This window comes from Microtus ochrogaster, chromosome 5, assembly GCF_000317375.1.
Source record: "Microtus ochrogaster isolate Prairie Vole_2 chromosome 5, MicOch1.0, whole genome shotgun sequence".
Classification (NCBI taxonomy): domain Eukaryota; kingdom Metazoa; phylum Chordata; class Mammalia; order Rodentia; family Cricetidae; genus Microtus; species Microtus ochrogaster.
In genome coordinates this window covers 48,603,745-48,625,244 of record NC_022012.1, presented here as the reverse complement: position 1 = coordinate 48,625,244, position 21,500 = coordinate 48,603,745, and the positions used below count along the sequence as shown (strand labels likewise).

Below are 21,500 nucleotides of genomic sequence, written 5' to 3'. Positions count from 1 at the left end.
ATTTATGGCTTTGAATTGTCAGGATGTCAGAAATGGAACTACTGCCATAAACTAAATAGCTATATTTAGTGACTTTTATTATGAGCCCTTTCTAACTTAGAGCAGTTAGGTTTTCTTCTATTTGTTTAGAAGATGCTAATGTTCTCTAGAGCCTTTTTTTTAGCATTTGTATAGTCAAGCAGAAATTGCTAGAGCAATTGTCAAGGCCATTTCCCAGTTCTTACAGTGTTTTGGGAAACAACTTCAAGCCCTTCAAGTTACTTTTTTCATATAGTGTTTTATATTAATGTAGTCGTAGACATGAATAGCCAATGTTACAACTTTTAGTCCATGAATGACTAAAATGTGCTCAGCGTTGTATGTTTCTCTTTGCTGTTAGGGGTTCTGTCTGTAATGTCTTACTGACATCATGCCATGATGGTGTGTGTCGGCTCTGGGCAGAAACGCTGTTACCAGAAGACTGTCTTTTGGGTGAGCAGATTTGTGAGACCACTACCTCCAGTGTCGCCAGCAACCTTTCTCATGCTGGAAAACACAAAGACAGAATCCAACATGCTCTTGAGGTATTATAATATGTAAAGTGATAAAAACATTTTGAAAATTTGTTTTGCTGAGTATAGTGTTCATGAACATGTGGTGAAGTTAATAGTGAATTTTTACTTTATGCTTGTGGGATTACTCAGTGTGTGCTGTTATGAAGCTGCATATAGTTAGTGATGATTTTAGGCATCTAGTCTAGATAAGTAACAAATGTGATGTTTCCATATAGTTAGTGATGATTTTAGGCATCTAGTCTAGATAAGTAACAAATGTGATGTTTCCATTTTGCAGGTCAAATGTCAAAATCTGTAGGAGTACTTAGCTTTAACTAGTAAAATATGTAAAAGTCATTAAAATTAATTCTAAATGCTTTGTTTTTATTTCATTTTTGTTCCTTAGGAATAATGATGATTATTTATTAAGATGTTAGGCAGAGAAGCTCTATGTGGTAGACCTGGATTTGGTGTTGCGTGCCTGTAATTCCACCACCTGAGAGGCAAAGGCAGGATTGAAAATTTAATGCCAGAGTAAGACTGTCTGAAAAATAAAAAAACAAAACCCAACTGTATAACAAGAACAAAAAGCAGCTTACAGAAAATATGCTGGACTACATGAGATTCTGTCTCAGAATAGAATATATATATATATAAAAGGAACAGAATAGAAGTCAAAAATAAGATAAAGAACAAAATCTTTATGAGAAATTCCTTATTATATTAACTAATGTGCAAAAGGAATGAATGAGGCATTCATAGCATTCAAAGACATTTTATATAGTAAATATGCTTACAACTGTTTTTATTGTACAAGAAAGCCACCCTTATTCTAAATATTTATTTACTTAATATTTTATGTGTATGAGTGTTTTGCCTGCATGTATGTACGTGAATGTCTGGTACCCTTGTGGAGATTCAGAAGAGGAAGTTCTCAGATCTGCTGAAACTGGAGTCAGATGATTGTGAGCCAACATGTGGGTGCTGGGAATTGAATCTGGATCCTCTGGAAGAGCAGATAGTACTCTTTAACTGTTGAGCCATCTCTCCAGCCCAAGATGGCTTAATCTAAAACTATGTTAAGAAGGGGGGGGGGAGATAATAGAATTTATAATCCAACTTTTACAGTCATGTATATATGTATAAATTTTCTTTATATGATTAAGATCATATTGCATGGCATATTTCATAGCTTGTTTTATGCACGCTACACACATCACTTTCATTATGAGTTATGCTTGTGTGTTATGTAGTTTAATGGCTGCGAACATGGTACTCTGAATTTATGTGAAACAGGCAGGCTCTAGTAACTAAGTTTATTGTTTATGATTGGGAACTAATCATACTTTTTTTTAAAAAAATGGCCAAAACTTAAATGAATTTAAAGCAAGTCAGAATAGTTCAAATTACTGTTTTGGTTTTATATAGAAATTTAATGGGAGAAAGTACTGAAATATTAGCTAGTGCTTACTAGTATATATTTATATAGCATGTTTTATCTTAAAATTATACATAAGCATCTGATGACCGTCTTTGTGCCCTCTATGATGCTTCATACATTTCTTTTTAGTAAAACATATGGCAGTGATTTGACAAGCTTTTGCTATCTTTTAACAATCTTATTAATAATGTTTAAATATTTTTTTAGAAGATAAGGCCTAATCTTAAGTGTACTATGTAGAATTTTGTTGTGTAGGTACATTTTAACTTAAATTCTGTTGGTCAGCACTCAGGCGACACTTTAGTGGTTAAACTTGCCTAGCACACTGTTTTGTATTTCCAGTATCATGTATGAAACTCCTCACTGTGAGGTTTATGTGGTTGTATACATACTTTGTTCCTATGAGAAAAATAAATAGTAATATGTCTTTATTGAATGTCAAGTATCTATTTAAAAAAAATTGATAGGCAGTTTGGGCGAGAAGGTCTAAGCATTCAGCAACTCTGTGGCAGGGAGACTCTAGAGAACATACCCTGAAATGGTACTGTTTTCTGCAAGGAAAGGATAATTGTTGGAAAACTGAGAAGGAGGATCAACTACATTATTTTAGTAGAAAAGAATTGGCAGCATGCTGTTGCTTTCTTACTATGAGAACAAAGGAAAAGAATGGGAAGTTTTATAAAGTGTGGTTTTGAGGGTAGGGTAAGTTACAGCCTAAGAAGTGGGGTTGTGGGATGAAGAAGTTATGCTAAGAATGATTGTGGCCCCACATCCAAAATGGAACATGTGAGTAGGTATGTTGTGAAGAGTTTTGACTTTATAGCTGCAACTTAATTTAAATCTCACATGCCAGGGGCTTGGGAGATAGAGTTCAGTGCCAGATCACTGACCTTGAAGTGTATTGCACTGGACTCTGTCTCCAGCAAGTAGTGGGCATAGCCTACCACTGCAATAAGGGCATTCCTGTCTGCTCTAGGTGACTCCCATTCTGCTTTGTGTCCTGTTTTCCTCTTTATAGTGGGGATAATACATTTGTAGTTTAAGTCAATATCTAATTCTATGTGAGTTTTAGGAGGCATTGCCCCTCCTGGTAAAGGGATTCAGGGACTTTGTGTTGTTCTGAGTAGTAAGTCTCTTTTTAGTACAGGGTACTCTTAAGCACCCCCACCTTCCCGTGCCACGGAAATAGTCTTTGTTAACCAGGAACCGTTACTCATGGTTTATGCGCACGAGTAAGTACTTTTCAGCAACTACTTTTTGCCTTAAACACTACAAACTTTTAAGAATTGTGGAGCATATATCCAAAATTGTTTTCTTGTAATTAAGAAAGCATATTTTAAAATCATCAGTTCCACAGGGGCCAGCTCTTAAAATTCTGAGTAGTGGAAAGTCTTTGGTTCAGATTGGTTAGGACATTACTCTTCTGTTCTAGACAATACACCATTTGAAGAATTTAAGGAAAGGACAAAGGAGATCTTCTGTTCTTGTAACTCATACCGAGTTGATGCCTGACAAGACTGCAACCCATGAAGTCCAGAGACACATTTCTCACCATGCCAATGCCCTGTGTCATTTTCACATTGCAGCAAGCATCAATCCTGCCACAGGTAACGGAGAAGAAGAGTTATTTTTTTATAAATATATTGAAATAAGATAAATATATTGAAACATGGTTTATTTTGTAACCTGGTTTTATTTTATGTTGTCCTTTAAAATACTTCTTGGAGTGGGAATATAACAAAAGGTAGTCTTTCTTTAGTTGTGTCTATATGATTTTTTTTCTTTTATTTTTTCAGGACTGGGTTTCTTTGTGTAACAGTCCTGGCTGTCCTGGGTCTCACTTTGTAGATCAGGCTAACCTCGAACTCACTAAGATTCACCTGCCTCTGCCTCCCAAATGCTGGAATTAAAAGTGTGAGCCACCACTGCCAGATTAGATCTATATGATTTTTATTGGGTAATTTCCATAAGTATTTTTGAACATCTTTGTCTACAAAGGGTTCCAAGGAAATTAGAGCTTTATTTGAGCCTAGGAACACAAATGGTGATAGCTTAGGTAATTAGCATATGCTCTATTTAATAGTTCATACCTCAGTGTAGTTTATTTTCTATATGCTTTCTACCTATGCTTAGGTAGAAAGATATGTTTCTTTAGCCCTGGTATCTTCTTTCAGTCTGTCCTCTTATCTAGGTTAAGAATTAATAGAAGCGGGTTTTATGTTGGTAGAAGCATATTTGAGAGCTTCTATTTAAGGGCATCGTGTTTTATTTGGTCTAAAATATATATAGAAAGGCTGTAAATTTCTTACTTCATTGCCGATAGAACTGTATTTATATAAATTCAGTTCTACTTATCAGCTGGAGGTCTGTTGCTTTAGGGTAAAAGGGATTATTATTATTATTCATCTATTTAGTTTACAGTATGGCCCCAGGCCCCCATCCTCCCCTTTCAGTCCCTCTCTCCCATCCCTCCTATCCCCCAATCCCTTCTTCTACCTTCTCCATCCAGGAAAGGGCAGATTTCTTATGAGAATCAACAAAACATGTCATATCGAGTTGCAGTAAGACTAGGCACCTCCCCATGTATTAAGGCTGAGCAAGGTGACCCAGTGTCAGGAGTAGGATCCAAAAAGCCAGTTAAAGAGTCAGAGACAGCTCCTGTTCCCGCTGTTAGGAATAAGAGGACCAGGCTACACAACTGTAATATAAATGTACAGTGCCTAGATCTGTCTCGTGTAGACCCCCTGGCTGTCGATTCGGTCTCTGTGAGCCCCCATGAACATAGGTGAGTTGAGTTGATTCTGTGAGCCTTCCCGCTGTGTCCTTGCCCCCCCCCCTTGCCTCCTGCCATCCTTTCTCCTCCTCTTTCACAGAATTCCTGCACTTCACCTGATATATGTCTGCCTCCATCAATTGCTGGATGATGCCTGTCTGACAATTGGCCCAGACACCAATCTGGTCACAGGAGATAGCCAATAAAGACTACTTACCCACTATTACTAGGAATCTAAGCTGGAGTCCTCCCCATAGACTTCTGGGAGATTCCCCTGCTCCAGGCTTCCACCTGACCCCTAGCAATCCCCCTTAGCACTCTCTCCCCCCTGCTCCCCTTCCCACTCATGTTTCCATCCTTACTGCCCTTGTCCACTCATGAAATCCTTTCCATTTCCCCTCCCAGGGAGATCTGGGTGTCTCTCCCTGCCCCCTCCTCCCATGATCTTTTCTTTTTACTTAGTCTCTGGGTCTGTGAATTGTAGCATAGTTATCAAAAGGGTTTTATCTTTAAATGCTTATTGTTAAATTCTCTGAGTATAATGATTTACTTAGTGAATACAGTTCCTATAATCTGATCTTTAACAGTGACTGCAGATGTGTGCTGCCCAGTGACCTTGAAATGTGACTGTTTAGAATTGAGGCTTGCTGTACTGTACATACTGGATTTCTTTTTTTTTTTTTTTTTTGGTTTTTCGAGACAGGGTTTCTCTGTGGCTTTGGAGCCTGTCCTGGAACTAGCTCTGTAGACCAGGCTGGTCTCGAACTCACAGAGATCCACCTGCCTCTGCCTCCCAAGTGCTGGGATTAAAGGCGTGCGCCACCATCGCCCGGCTTGGATTTCTTAAACAGTATAAAAAATGTGAAATTTCTTGTTAATAATTTTATTTCAGATTGACTACTTGTTGAAATTTTATTTTTAGTATTTTGGGAGAAATAAAATATGTTACTAAAGTTAAATTTACCTGTTTCTTTTAAACTTACATAATTACTAAGACTTTTTTCTTTTCTTTTTTTTTTTTTTTTTTTTTTTTTTTTTTTGGTTTTTCGAGACAGGGTTTCTCTGTGGCTTTGGAGCCTGTCCTGGAACTAGCTCTGTAGACCAGGCTGGTCTCGAACTCACAGAGATCCGCCTGCCTCTGCCTCCCGAGTGCTGGGATTAAAGGCGTGCGCCACCATCGCCCGGCTACTAAGACTTTTTAAATTAAAAATAATTTTTGATACAATACATTCTGATCATTGTTTCCCTGCTCTCATCTCCAGGGTCTTTCCCACCTCTCTATTCATCCAACTTCATGCCTTTCCTCTCTCTCTCTTTAGAGAACAAACATGCAAATAATAAAAAAGAATAAAAAACAAAGAAAAAACCACAAATGTGCCTATACACACATACAAAAAGCAAAAAGTACCCCCCCAAAACAAAAACAGACAAAACTTCCAAACAATAAAAACTCAAAATCAAATTTTTAAAAAATATTTATTTATTTATTATGTATACAATATTCCGTCTGTATGCCTGAAGGCCAGAAGAGGGCGCCAGACCTCTTTACAGATGGTTGTGAGCCACCATGTGGTCTCTGGGAATTGAACTCAGGACCTTTGGAAGAGCAGGCAATGCTCTTAACCACTGAGCCATCTCTCCAGCCCCTCAAAATCAAATTTCATAATACATAAGCAGAAGATCAGGTAAAGTAAAAAAAAAAAAAATGCCCATACAAGCAATATGAGACAAAAATGTCCAAAAACTCCACTGAGCATTTTTTTGTATTTATGCTTTCTACTGCTGAGGCTGCCCCTAAGTGTGGTTTATATACCCAGTGAGACTCCATTGGAGAAAACTAAATTTTCCTTTTCAATGCTTATCATAACTGGAGATAGCCTTTTGGTTAGGGATGGGAGCTCCTGTCTGATTTGCCCTGGGTCAGTGCTGAAACCGAAGTGTGGAATTTCCATGGGGATTGCATTGAATCTGAAGAATGCTTTTGGTAGAATGGCCATTTTTACTGTGTTAATCCTACTGATCCATGATCATGATCCATGAGCATGGGGTTCTTTCCATATTCTGATATCTTTTTCAGTGTCTAGAAGTTCTTACTATACAAGTCTTTCACTTGCTTGGTTAGAGTTATCCTCACATATTTTTCTAGTTGGGGGAGCTATTGTGAAAGGTATTATTCCCCTGATTTAGTCTGTCATCTGTATATGGGATATCAACTGATTTTGTCTATTAATTTTTATATCATGCTACTTTGTTGACAGTGCATCAGCTGTAGGAGTTTGTTGGTGGAGTTTTTAGGGCCTTTCATGTATAAAATATCATATTATCTGCAAATAGTTATTCTTTTGACTTCTTCCTTTCCAACCTGTATGCCCTTGATCTCCTTCAGTTGTCCTATTGCTCTAGCTAAGACTTTAATAAGTGCTGTATTGACTAGGTATGGAAAGAGAGGATATTCCTATCTTGTTTTGGATTTTCATGGAAATGCCTTTCATTTCTCTCCACTTAAGCTGGGCTGTGGGCTTGTCGTATATTGCCTTTATTATGTTGAACTATATTTCTTGTATTGCTAATGTCTCCAGGACTTTTTATTTTGAAGGGATATTAGATTTTGTCAGAGGCCTTTTCTGAATTTAAAGAGATGATCATATGGTTTTTGTCCTTCAATATGTTTATGTGGTTTAGATCCATTTGCCTGCAAATTTCAATATGTCATTATTTTTTACCACTGTGTAGCACTCTGTTGTATAAACGTACTACATTTTCTTTATCCATTCTTTGGTTGAGGGGTATTTAGATTGCTTCCAGGTTCTGGCTATTACAAATACTGCTGCTAGGAACATAGTTGAGCACATGTCCTTATGGTGTGATTGAGCATTCTTTGGGTTTATACCCAAAAGTGGTATTCTGGGTCTTGAGGTTGATTGTTTCCTAATTTTCTAAGAAATCGCCGTACTGATTTCCAAAGTGGCTATAAAAGTTTCCACTCTTCAGCAATGGAGGAGTGTTCCCTTTACTCTACATCCTCACCAGCATAAAGCTCAAAGTGATCCCACTGAAATCAGGAATAAGACAAGGTTGTCCACTCTCTCCATATCTGTTCAGTGTAGTACTTGAAGTTCTTACAAGTCTTATAGTTCACCGCCTTTTCTCAAAACAAGGATTCAACTAAGGTTGTTGTGTTTCTATATTTGGTTTTAAAATTAGTACTGTAATTTAATTTCATTTCAGAATGTCATTAGTTCTTAATATTTACAGTTACCATTAAATTCAGTTAAAGTTGTTACAAGTCCTGGTGGAATCATGCTGACGTGGTGTTTGGCCCCTTCTCTGGATAAGCAAATGATTAATCGTGATAAGTAGTTGCTGTGTTTTTAAAGAAATGGAGTTTCATATTGAAAGTTTTTTTGTTTCCACAGATATTCCAAATGTTTTGGTTGGCACTTCATTTAATATCGACGATGTCAATGGGGGATTTGTAGTTCATTGGTTAAATAACAAGGAATTTCATTTTACGTCATCCACTGAAATATTTATGCACCAATTGCGGAAACTTTCTGAAAAACAATTAGATCATGAAAGTGATGACGCAGCCAGAGAAGATGAAGAGCGCTCTCAGGAGGAACGAGAGAGGGGCTTGCATATGAGATTAGACCATGGTTGGTGTTGTTTGTTTATGGTTTTTTTTCCCCATTAAAAATAACTTTTTGTGGTATCTAAGTTTGAATTCTCCCTTCTTTCTTGTTTTCAGTACTGGTTGTCTCTCAGATTAGGCACTGTGCTTGTCCTGACTCTAGCTGTTGTTTTGTTTATAATGTGGACTTAAACCCAGGGCCTCATGCAGGCTAGGCAAGAGCTACTCGCTTAGCCTGTTTCATTTGATTTTGAAACACAGCATGCCTACATTGCCAGACTGGCCCTGAGCTTGAGCTCCTCCTGCCTCAGGCCTCCTGAGTAGGTTGGGTTATAAGCTTGTGCTTCCATGGCAGGCAAACTCTGTATATATATTTTGTTATATTTCCTTGACTAATGTAGTACTTTAGAAGCCATATTGTTTTATGAGAAGTATGTTTTGCTAATTTTAACAGTGAAAATATGGTGAAATTTTCATTTATCTAAAAATAATAAATATAGTAATTTCAATTCAGACAAGAAAATACTTTCTCCGACCACAAATTGGAAAGGTACTTTATAATTTTGAGTTTCTAAATGAATTTTTATAGTATTATTTAGTTTATATTCTGACAAATATATTTTCTGATTTAGAATTATCTCTGGATAGAGAATCTGAGGCAGGTACAGGATCGTCAGAGCATGAAGATGGAGAAAGAGAGGGAAGTCCTAGAGCCCACCCAGGGCCTAGCATCCCAATACCACTGCCTACAGTTCTGCTTGACCGGAAGATTGAAACACTGCTGACAGAGTGGAATAAGAACCCTGACATGCTATTCACCATACACCCTGTAGATGGAACCTTTCTAGTGTGGCACGTGAAGTACTTGGATGAATATAACCCTGGAATATTTAGACAAGTCCAGGTATATTTCCTTGATGAAAATACATTTTTAAAATAACACGATGCTATATAGACTTCACAGATTTTTCAGAATTACTAAAAAATGTAGTAATTTTTAAAACAGAAAATACATATTCTTGTTTTCAAAGAGGATCAGTACTATGAATTTTACACATTTAGTTAACTCAAAGAAAATTAATTTTTTCTTTTTTTGAATCACTGAGTATTTGAATTATTCAAATACTTTCTGAGAAATACTTTTTTATATTTCTAAGGAAACTGCTTTGAAAATGAGGTTTCAAGTTTCTGTCTCTCTGCCTCTGTCTCTGTCTCTCTGTTTCTCTTGAGACAGGGTTTCATGTAGCCAGACTGGTCTTGAACTAGGTTTATAGCTGAGGATGACCTTCAGTTTATGATCTTCCTTTCTTTACCTTCCAAGTACTGGCATTAAAAGCATGTGCTCATCTTCAGTTTTAGAAGCCAAATTAAACTGTTTTTATGCATTCTCTTTCTTAGCTTTATTATAACTTAAATACATGATATGGTTATTTTGATACATAAGCTATCAGCAATGTATTTGAAACTTTATTTTTCATCTTGTATTGGGCTATGAATAGTGATCTAGTACATAAGTAGAAGAAAGGAATTCAGCTATACAGAGGTTAAACTTGATTCTTTTGCTAGGAAATGGGGATTTGGCATTCTGAAAATAAAAGTTTGTTTAGAAAATATTTTTGAGAGAAGGCAAACTCCTTATAATGAATCATATGTTTGTGTTTAACAGGTTTCTTTTTCCTCTCGGATTCCTGTTGCATTTCCCTCTGGGGATGCAAACTCTCTTAGTAAAAACATCATGATGTATGCCTGTGTAAAAGCTACAAAAGATTCACACCATACTCCACCACACCACGAGCCGATGTCTGTAGATAGTTCTCATGGGTCACAGCCACACTCCAGATTACACAGTACAGACATGAACATTTTAGCACCCACAGTGATGATGGTCTCTAAACACATAGATGGATCTTTGAATCAGTGGGCAGTCACTTTTGCTGACAAGTCAGCCTTTACTACGGTTCTGACTGTATCCCATAAATTCCGATACTGTGGTCACCGGTTCCACCTTAATGACTTGGCGTGCCATTCGGTCTTACCACTGTTGCTGACATCCTCCCATCATAATGCTCTGCTGACTCCTGAATCAGACTGTCAAGTAAATAGATTAATAGATCCTGTAAAACACACAAAGGAGTCATCGAAACAGCCTCTTAGAAATGCAGCAACTCGTACCTTTCATGACCCGAATGCAATCTACAGTGAACTTATTCTGTGGCGTGTAGACCCCATAGGCCCTTTGTCATACACTGGAGGAGTGTCAGAATTGGCTCGAATCAACTCTTTACATACCTCAGCCTTCTCTAATGTGGCATGGCTTCCGACTCTTATTCCTAGTTATTGTCTTGGTAAGTGTTTATTAATTTGATTGTAAAATGAATGAAGTTTAAATTATTATTTGTTATGAGCAACATCTTTTTTCTTATTTATTTTTATTTTGAAATATCATAGCTTGCAACGTGTTATAGACAATGTTGGCCTCAGACATTGAGATCCTTCTGCCTCTCATGTGCTGATATTATCACCATGTCTGATTCACAAAATGATTTATATTTGTCATGGTTAAGTTTTTTTAAAAATATTATGTGTATTACTGTTTTGCCTCCATGTAAGTCTGTGTATCTTGGTGCCCTGAAAAACCAGTAGAGGGTATTAGAGCCCTGGGACAGGAGTTAGAGACAGTTGTGAGCCACTGTGTTGGTGGTGGGAATCAACCCTCCAGAATAGCTTGTGCTCCTAATTGCTGAACCTTTTCTCCAGCCCTAGATAGTTTTCAATAGGTTGTCAGAATGTTGGTATAGGCTTATCTTTATAATTTTAAAGTTTTCTTTTCATATTTTTTAATTTTGTTAATAAGCTTATACCCATAAATTGTATCCTTTTGATTATGATTCTAGATGATAGTTATACGTAGAAAGAAAAGTGTAATTACTTGTTTCTTATACTTTAATCAATAATAAAAATAAATATACACTATAACTTAAACACTTTGTTTTTTTCCCTCAGGAACATACTGCAATTCTGCAAGTGCTTGCTTTGTTGCATCTGATGGCAAAAATCTGAGACTCTATCAAGCAGTGGTAGATGCAAGAAAATTATTAGATGAACTGTCAGACCCAGAGGCCTCAGTAAGAATTTTCAAATCTTTTTCTAAGCTATTAAGTCTCATTTTAGTCTGTCTAAAACCATTGTTTGTGGCACATGCCTTTAATCCCAGCACTCAGGAGGCAGAGGTAGGCATATCTCTGTGAGTTTTGAGGCCAAGCCTAGTCTACAGAGTGAGTTCCAGGACAGCCAGGGCTACACAGAGAAACCCTGTCTCAAAAACAAACTAAAAACAAAAACCATTGTTTATTAGTGTTTGGAGAATTGGAATGTTTTTGTCTACGTATCACACACACACACACACACACACACACACACACACACACACACACACACATCTTTATCTGGTTTCTAAGGTATATAAATTAGAACTTATATGGATATGCTGTGCCCCAATACATTTAACATATAAAGAAACAAATATCTCACTAGTTTTCTTTTTCAGGGAGGGCCCGCTTGTTCGTCCTGGCTGCCCTGCTAGCTTAGCCCCGAAATAACCACACAGAAACTGTATTAATTAAATCACTGTTTGGCCCATTAGCTCTAGTTTCTTATTGGCTAATTCTTGCATCTTAATTTAACCCATTTTTATTAATCTGTGTATCACCATGTGGCAGTGGCTTACTGGGTAAAATTCCCAGTGTCTGTCTCCCATGGACCCATGGAGTCTCTCTCTGACTTTGCTCTCCTCCTCCCAGCATTTCATTTAATCCCCCCCCCCACCTAAGTTCTGCCCTATCCAGGGCCCAAAGCAGTTTCTTTATTAACCAATGAAAACAGCACAAAGACAGAAGGACTTCCTACACCAGTTTTCTAAAATGATTGATTTTCTTTATAGTTTGATTTTTTTTTAAAAAAGATTTTTTTTAAACAAAGTTTTTTAAAATGTGTATTTATGGGTACTTTCATGATTCAGTGTATATGCCATGTGTGTACAACAGATGCCCACAGGGGGTGTCAGATCCCCTGGAGCTGACGTTATAGAGAGTTGTGATCTATCAAATATGGGTGCTGGGAACCAAATTTGGGTCCTCTGGAAGGGCAGCCATTGCTCTTAATTGTTGAGCCATCTCTCCAGCCCTAGTTTGGGTGTTTTAAGTCTTGGTTTGCTCAAAAAAGGTTTTAAGCCACCTTTACCTAACTGCTTATATTAGAAAATTTGAGTATTTCCAAGCCTGACTTGCTCAAACATATTTTGTGGTTTAGAATATATTATCTCTCAATTGTAGAAGTGCCTCATTCTAGTAGTTATGTAGGAGATTAGAAGTCATATGTCTTACTTAATATTTAGATTTGAACATTGAATTTTCCATTTACTGATAAGGACATATCTCTTTATGAAATCCTGTTCTAAAATGTTTCTGGTGTTGAATACCAAATCCTGGTCTGAGGAGATACCTCAGTGAGTAAAATGACTAGCCCTGTAAGCCCAGCAGCCTGAGCTAGAGCCCCAGATTCCGTGTGGAGGCTTGTATCTGGAATCCTAGCATTTCTGTGGTGAGATAGGAAGCAGACAGGAGAATCAGCCAGAAGCTTGCCTGTACAGCACAACAGCAAAAACAGACCTTGCCTCAAAAGCAAAGTGGAAGGAGAGAACCTACCTCCCCCAAATTGTCCTCTGCTCTCCATTCATGCACTGCCCTATGCTCTGGAACCTCCCCCAGTAAATAAATAAGTAAATAAGTGAGTGAACTTTGGACAGCAAGTGCTGTTTTTGAGTGTCTGTGTACCTCTTGATGTGGAGAGGACACAGAAGAGTTGCAATGCTTGCCTTTAAGACAATTTTAATTTAATTGAAGAAGAGAAATTGCTAATAGCTAGGTTTGGTGGCACAAGCTTGTAATTCCAGCACTTGGGCAGTGGAGGAGGAGGATCAGGATGTTCAGGCGATCCTTGGTTACATAGAGAGTTCTGGGGCAACCTGAGTCACAAGAGACGCTGTCTCAAAAAACCAAAGGAGAAATTACTAATAAAAGAGCTACAGTTTAAGATAGAAGAGTAGGTATTTAAGGGGCTATGCAACTGACTGCTTGAAGTTTGGCAGTAGAAGTGTGTTACACCAGCAGAGAGGCCAATTAGGCTGAATATGGATATTTCTATTGAGGACTGTATTAAAATGAATAGGAATAGAAATAGTTTCAACACTCAAGGTATATGTCTGGGAGCCACATAAATAGGTACATCTAGCATGTAATAACTGGCAAGAAAAGGCCATCACAGTATTTGAAACTAAGTTGACTTTCATGTAGGCAGCTCCTTGAATTTATTTATTTGCCCATTCTTTTACAGACATATATGTCTGAACAGTGGTGTACAGGACTAAATTGAGCCTGCGAGTTATGTTGCTAGCTTCAAAAATAGTGACAGCAAGCTCTCATCTACTGGTCACTGTGTATCTGCCCTGGTTCTGAGTGTTTCACATATAGTTACTCATTTAATCTTTCCAACAATCCTAACAGGAAGGTAACACTATCATTCACACTTTAGAGCTGAGGAGACTCAAGTGTTGGATGGCCCCTTTCCTATAGAAACTCCAAACAGAGCCCCTTTCCTGGCCTCTATGAGCTTTTAGAGGTCATCTATGTTTCTTCGCTCCTGACCTCTTATCTCCATCTTGCAAGTCTGTGGGTCTGAGTTGTCCCCCCTCTGTTACATCTCCTCAAAATCTGCCTCTCCTACCTCCTCAATGAAGACCTAGAGATTACAGTGATCTACATCCTGCATTTTGAAGTTGTTTGGATCTGCGGAAGTTCCATGTAATAACTTGTCTGCAGAGAGGAATTATGTAGCTGTCTTGAGGGAAGGGGGCCTCTTATCTTGACTTATCATGGGAGACTAATTGCACTGTTAAAATGAGGGTGTTAAAAGTAACTGAAGTACTTTTAGATTTTAAAATTTTAAACTGACCAAATTTTATTGAGACAGTGTCACCTACCCATTGCTGCTCTTGCCTCTACCCCACCCCAGGTGCCAGAATTATACGCATGTGTCACCACACCTTGCTTATGCTAAACATTTAAGAAAGGTTTCATTATGTGAATATAGCTGACTTATAACAAGCTGCCACTTTTTTGACTCTTTTTAAAATTTATTTATTTTTTACTGAAAATGGATTTTTAAATAGAATGTATTGTGATTATGTTTTCCCCTCTCCTAACTCCTCCCAGACCTTCCCCACTTCCCCACCCACCCAAATCCACATGATTGTTTCTCTTACCACAGCACAAACAGGCGTCTGACAAATAATATTAAAGTAAAATTAGAACAAACAAATCAGAATAGGACCAAACAAACCAACAGAAAGAAAAGAGCCAAAGAAAAAGCACAAGAAACACAGATATAGGGATACACACATTCACACAGAAATTCCATTAAAACAAACTGGGAAACCATAATATATGTGCAGAAGACCTGCAAAGTTTAAAAAAAAATCCCTGAGATAAAGCCTTCTAGAAGTATTACTGGTTTTGTTTTGTGTTGCCCCCCTCTACTGCTGGGCATGGGGCCTGACCTTGAAAGTGGTTTATATACCCTGTGAAACTTCATTGGAGAAAACTAATTTTTCCTTTGTGAGCAATTATTGTTTGGATTTAGCTTCTGAGTTAGGGGTGGAGGCTTGTGTCCACTTCCCCTCTCAGTGCTGGAACCTGTGCATATGTGCATCTTTCCTCTTCTGTTGGTAGAGAGTTTTGCACAGTGAAGACAAACCATTGGCTGAAATTTATATTTGTTCATGTGAGAGTCTTGGCCACGTGTTGGAAATCCTCAAGGAGCTTATAGAATGACTCATGATCAGATTGTCCCCTAGGCAAGCAGATAAGTCTCTGTGAGTGGAACCTAACCATCAGTGGTTGAGTTAGGAGTCAGTGTGCAGCCAAGACTGAGAACCATCAATACTCACTCACTCTCTCTCTGTGTTGCTGAGAATGAAACCCAGAGTCTTGTGCTTGCTTGGTAAGCACTCTACCATTGAGATATACCTCAGCTCTGAACTGGAACTCACTATGCAGCCCAGGTTGCATCCTGAGTGTTGGAATTAGAGTCTTACCCCTCTATGCCCTGTTTCTTAGTTAGAGTTCCTATTGCTTGTGACCAAAAGTTACTTGAGAAAGCAAGCATTTATTTCACTTTACAGGTCTTTGGTCACATTTCACCACTGAGGGAAGTTAGGGCAGGAACTTAAGACAGGAACTTGGAGGCATTAAGTGAAGCACAGCCATGGAGTAATGAAGCTTACTGGCTTATTCCTGATGGCTTGCTTAGCCTGCCTTTCTTATATAACCCAGGACCATCTGCCTACGGGTGGCACTGCCCCCATAGTGCTGGTCCCTTTCACATCAGTCATTAATCAAGAAAATACCCTACAGACTTGTGTAAAGGCCAATCTGATGGAGCCATTATCTCAGTTGTGATTCTTCTTCCTAAATAATTCTAGCTTGTGTCAACTTGTCAAAAATCTAATCAGGACACCCAACTTACAGCAGCAGCACTTCTTAAACTTTTGTATACACATGGATCTGGAGACACTGTTGAAGTGTAGATGCACAGTACACTTTAAAAAGTACTTTCTTATTGCTGCTATTGGTCTGTTGATGCTCTCTGAGTAACAGTCTTTGCTGTGCTACAGAAATCCTGGAATTTTAGCCTCACAGATTGTAGGGCATAGCTGAGTTCAGATTTCAGTAAATAACCCAGCAGAATGTCAAAACCATTTGTATGGGTTTTTTAGCTAAGACTTTAAATCCTGACTTTGGGTGAACATACTTATCAATAAGTTCAGCCATATTCAACCACTTATTTTATCTTTTGTGATTTAACCCTAGAATCTATCCCAATACATGTTTTCTGGAATTCTGCTGATACAAACTGGAAAGATCCCACAAGTCCAGTGTGGATGTTGTTTCCTCTTAGAACTGACCTTAGGCTAAACTGGGATCTAAACTTCATTATGGCAGGGACAGACATTGGAGATGGACATTAGACATTTAGTTAAGATATTGAAAGATTTTTATTTAAAAGAGTTGGCTTCTTGGTGTGGGTTTTGAGGAAACTGGTCCCAGTAAGAAGTTTGGGAAGTTTTAAGAAATCCAGAACTTAGCTTCATGTTTTAATTCAAACATTGTCCTCCAAAGAGACAGTCCCACTTGTCACTCATGATTCCTATATTTCATTTGGAGAGTTGTATTTTCAGATGGCACTAAACATCCATACACCACACACTCAGGCTTTGGGCTAGGTCCTTAACTGCATTTGTCTTGATGACGACATTGAAATAGCTAGCTGTTTTGAATTACTTACATAAATATTGTCAGTTTTTCTAACTTCTTAATTTTAAAAACAGAAATGAGAATGGAAAGTTGTATTTCTCTAGCTATATTGTCATTGTCCATCAGTGATTAACGGGGGGGGGGGGGGCTTACGTCTGTGATGCTGTCTCTTAAGGACAGAGTGGCAATTTTGCTGATCATTGACATTTTCATTTGTTGTTTACAGAAACTTATTGGAGAAGTGTTCAACATTGTGAGCCAACAGTCTACTGCCCGACCAGGCTGCATTATTGAACTTGATGCAATAACTGACCAAGTAAAAATATGCTTTCAAATTGGTGATGTTCTGTGCTCTTTGATTCTCTTTATTTCACAGTGTTTTCTATGTATATATTTTAGGATGATTCTCATTTGGTAAAATATCCGTTGTCTCGTGAATCTCAAAGTGTGGTTGTGTGGTTGTGTGTGTGTGACTAACTACTAATGATTTAGGAGTTTCTGCCCTCTAATTGACTTTATCTGTGTCTTTTTCTCTTATTTGAAGGAAGTTTGATTCAACCAGGGAAACTATAACCCAGTGTGCATGTCCTAAGGGAAGATACAGTGCAGCTGTGCAGAATCTCCAGCTGTGGTCCCTCCTTCTAGCTTCCATTTTAGCTCAGTAGGGAATACACAGCATTTACTTGCTTGGGGCTCAGATTGGGCATTTTTATGAGATCCATTAAAATGCAGATGAAAGTAGCCCCAGCTAGGTGTTTCTATTCACAGCCCTGCCCTTCACATAGTCAGGTTTCCTCTCTAGCTCCTACCTGGGGAAGAGGACCAATGGGAAAAGTCCATTTATCTTTATAATATTTTTTTTTCTTCTGGGCTATGCTTCTGGACTGAAAGAGTTACACAGCCATTAAAAAAATTACTTTGAGGAAGTAACTACATCTTTAAAACAAAACAAAATGAAAAATAAGACAAGTATAGAGGTACTTATAATTTTTCCACAGTGCTTGCATTTTTATGGGAAATGAAGATATTTCTACTTATATAGAGAAATTATCACATCAGCTTTAGTAGCAGAAATGGGGCTGCCAGACTCAAGTTACTAATGAGGCCTCCAAGGAAATTGTGATTCTCTGTTCTCAAGCTGCACTGTAATGCATTAAGTTCAACTCGTTATTTCCTTTTTCTGCTCCAGAGAGATCTAGAAGAGTGCATTTCCCAACTGGGGCCCCTTTGCTCTCTGCACCATGTGATATTGGTGTGGTCCACTCTCACCTAGTCTTCCCTTGACTTTACATATACACCAGATTTGTTTCCCATCTGCTTCTGATTTTCAGTAGTACAGGGTGGTAAAGTCCAGCCACTGCAAGTGAGTGGTTTGTAAATCTGAGTCTAAAACTCCTTATAGGTTTGTCCCAGTGTGTTCTCTGATCACCCCATCTTCCCCTCCCTCATTTTCTCTTATCTATCACTATTTGTCTCAGTTCCCTCCTCCCTGGCTTACTCCCCCCCCCCAATGTTTTGTTTGTTTTTGTGGCAGCTGACTGGAACTCACCACTGCCTCAGCCTCCAATTGCATTGCCACCACTGTCTGTGTTCCTTAGTTTTGTACTCATGAAGGATTACCCTTCATTTGTTCCTTTTCTCTTGGGAAGATGACCTTATGTTATAAAGAGATGTTATACTTTTTACTTGGAGAGATGTTAAAAAATGCTCTGATGTTTGATATACTTTTTAAGGCTTAACCTAATATTATAGTCCTATTTCATTCTGTATAAGAAATGAAAATTACCCAAAATTTTAAGATTATTCTGTGTTCATTCAGTGCCAAGCTAATCAAAACTACTTTCTGTGAGGTTGTCATCGATGGTCTCAGCACTCTTCCATTGTATTCCCTTGCTGTACCTTTTCCTTGAATTTCAGTTCACTAGGTAGTTCTAGGTGGCTCTCTGTGATTGCTTTTATTCTCTGTGCGGTCTGGAAACATGGCCGTGCAACATATCTCCAGTGGTGCATTTCATAGGTCCTTCTCTTGACCCTCTACACTCTCATGTAAATGTACTCTGCAAAGGTTGTCATCTACTATAAACAGGTTCTCTCACAATCCCCACCAAATGGTCTACAGGGGTGCTCTGAGAGCTTTTCTCAGGCGTTAGTGTTTGTTGGTGGAACTCTCAGGTAGACTTGGAAAATCTGCTGGTTTTTTTAGTCTTGTGAGCATAGCTCTCAGGGCTGGAAGTGGTTTATGTCATTTAACTACATTTGTATTTTTGAGTATTTTTTAAAGATTTATTCTTACTATGTTTAATTATGTGTAGGCATGTGTATCAGATTCTGGGTATGGTGTACACATGAATGTTGGTGCCCAAGGAGAGCAGGGGTCTTGATCTCCTGGAGCTGGAGTTACAGTTGAGAACCACATGACATGGGTTCTAGAAACTGAGTCTGGGTCTTAAGCTCTGAGTGAGCTTTCTAGGGCCAGTGTTTGTTTTTGTTTGAGACACATCTGATACTCTGTTTTGCAGTTGGCTGTGCTATCTTTGAAAGTATTTTTTTCTTAGTTCAAGAACGTCTTTGCTTTCTCCCTGCTGTCTTCTTTCTAGTTAAATTAAGAATAGACTTTATATAGAGATTTGTGTTTTGTATATTAGCGTGGGGAAGGTGGGGAATGGGAAAGAAGGAATTTCAAAGATGAAAAGCTTCACTTTTCTCCTTTGTAGTGTGGCACAAATACACAGCTACTGCATGTGTTTCAAGAAGACTTTATTATTGGATATAAACCACATAAAGAAGATATGGAGAAAAAGGAGAAGGAAACAGAAATATTTTTTCAGCCATCACAAGGTATGATTTTGAGGGTGGGTGGAGGCTTGTTTTTAGCCGATGAAGTGGACTGACTCACTACCATTCCAGAACTGCCTGAAATAAACAGTGGAATCTCCTCTGGGAAGAAAAGTGAGTTTGCTTATTTTGATCACTAAAAACTCCCAGTTTTCATCATGTGTGGGGTACTAAAGTGATCACTCAAGCTTGGGCATGTCCAGCAGTCATCCGTGAAAGCTGCCTGGATGTCAGGGCTGGAGAGATGGCTCAGTGGTTAAGAGCATTTGCTGCTCTTCCAGAAAGCCCACCTTTGGTTCCTAGTGCCCCCCTGTTTTGGAAAGAAAGTAGGTTTTCTATGAGATCTTTAGAAAACAAACAGTATAATGTTTAGTTTCAACTTCAGAATTTCACATGAAGTATTTATTTTAGAAATTAGGATTTTTTATTTATAGCAGTCCTGCTATATTAAAATGAAAAGGCACATACTGCTCTAAGAATTCATTCTCTACAGTGAGCGCCATTTTTGTTTACCGAGGGTTTCCAAACAGTTATCCCTCTTTGATGTATTTCTTATCCCTCGGTCAAATTAGGCAAAAATTTTAATTTTTTTCTTTAATGCATCTTAAAGTTTTTCTCTTAAAGTTTTTCTCTTTTGTGTATAAAGTTTCTCTTTGGTTTTTTTACCAATTGTATAACTGTTTTCCTAAAAACTTTAGACGTGCATATTTTTCTCATCCCTTCCTCTTCTTATTTTTGTTTTTCTAGCTTTTTAAAGAAATAAAAATACTTTATTTTATGTATACGGGTGTTTTGCCTGTATGTATGTCTGTGTACCAAGTGTGTGCCTAGTGCCTCTGTAGGTGAGAAGAGAGCATCGGCTCCCCAGGGACTGGAGTTAAGGGTCGTTGTGAGCTGCCATGTGGGTGCTGATAACTGAACCTGTCTCTTCTGGAAAAGCAGCTGTTACAGCTAGGGTTTCTGTTTCTTTGATGAAACATCATGACCAAAAGCAAGTTGGGAAGGAAAGACTTTATTTGACTTACACTTCCACATGAAAGTTCATCGCCAAAAGAAGTCAGGACAGGAACTCCAGCAGGGCAGGAACCTGGAAACAGGAGCTGATGCAGAGGCCACTGAGGTTTCCTGCTTATTGGCTTGCTCAGCCTGCTTTCTTATAGGATCCAGGACGACCAGGCCAGGAATGGAACCATTAAGAAAATAACCAGCAGCTGGATCTTTTGGTTTCAAGACAGGGTTTCTCTGTGTAACAGCCCTAGCTATCCTGGAACTTGCTTTGTAGACTAGGTTGGCCTCTAACTCACAGAGATCCACCTGCCTCTGCCTCCCAACTGCTGAGATTAAAGACGAGTATCACCACTGTCTGACTCCAACAGCTGGATCTTATGGAGACATTATTTCAACTGAGGTTCCCTCCTCTCTGATGACTCCAGCCTGTGTCAAGTTGACATAAAACTATCAAGCCTAGTAGCCAGAGCTCTTAACCATCTCTACAGCCCCCTACTGCATTTCTCAAGGTGATATTTTTGCTTACATTATCAAACTAGTGAAATAAAAATCTTCAGAATCATAATAAATAGTTTTTTATTATTTGCCTAAAATACTGGTTGTTTTTGTTTGTTTGTTTTTTTGAAACAGGGCTTCTCTGTGTGACTCGGGCTGTCCTGGAACTCACTCTGTAAATAAGGCTGGCCTTGAACTCACAGAGATCTGCCTGCTTCTGCCTTCCAAGTGCTGGGGCTAAAGGCATGCGCCACCACCGTCCAGCTAAAATACTGTCATTTTTGTTTGTGTTTTGTTTGACTCTATATACAAAGTAGGTTTGCATATTCTTGTGCACATGAATGGCTGGGGACCTAAATTCAGGTACTCACACTTACCTGGCAAGCATTTACCAACTGAGCCGCCGCCGCCACCA

At 38.4% G+C, this 21,500-nt stretch overlaps 1 protein-coding gene across 4 annotated transcripts in view; it reads left to right on the top strand.

Annotated features, from left to right (window-relative positions):
- Positions 1–21,500, top strand: part of Dmxl2 (Dmx like 2) — a 134,475-nt gene that overhangs the window by 45,404 nt on the left and 67,571 nt on the right. For all 4 annotated transcript variants that reach the window (XM_013346242.2, XM_005347367.3, XM_005347369.2 and 1 more), the window contains exons 8-15: positions 380–563; positions 3,407–3,581; positions 8,164–8,403; positions 9,011–9,282; positions 10,045–10,723; positions 11,382–11,503; positions 16,974–17,063; positions 19,462–19,585. In XM_013346242.2, the coding sequence (XP_013201696.1) occupies positions 380–563; positions 3,407–3,581; positions 8,164–8,403; positions 9,011–9,282; positions 10,045–10,723; positions 11,382–11,503; positions 16,974–17,063; positions 19,462–19,585 (1,886 nt within the window). The remainder of the gene's footprint in view (positions 1–379; positions 564–3,406; positions 3,582–8,163; positions 8,404–9,010; positions 9,283–10,044; positions 10,724–11,381; positions 11,504–16,973; positions 17,064–19,461; positions 19,586–21,500) is intronic.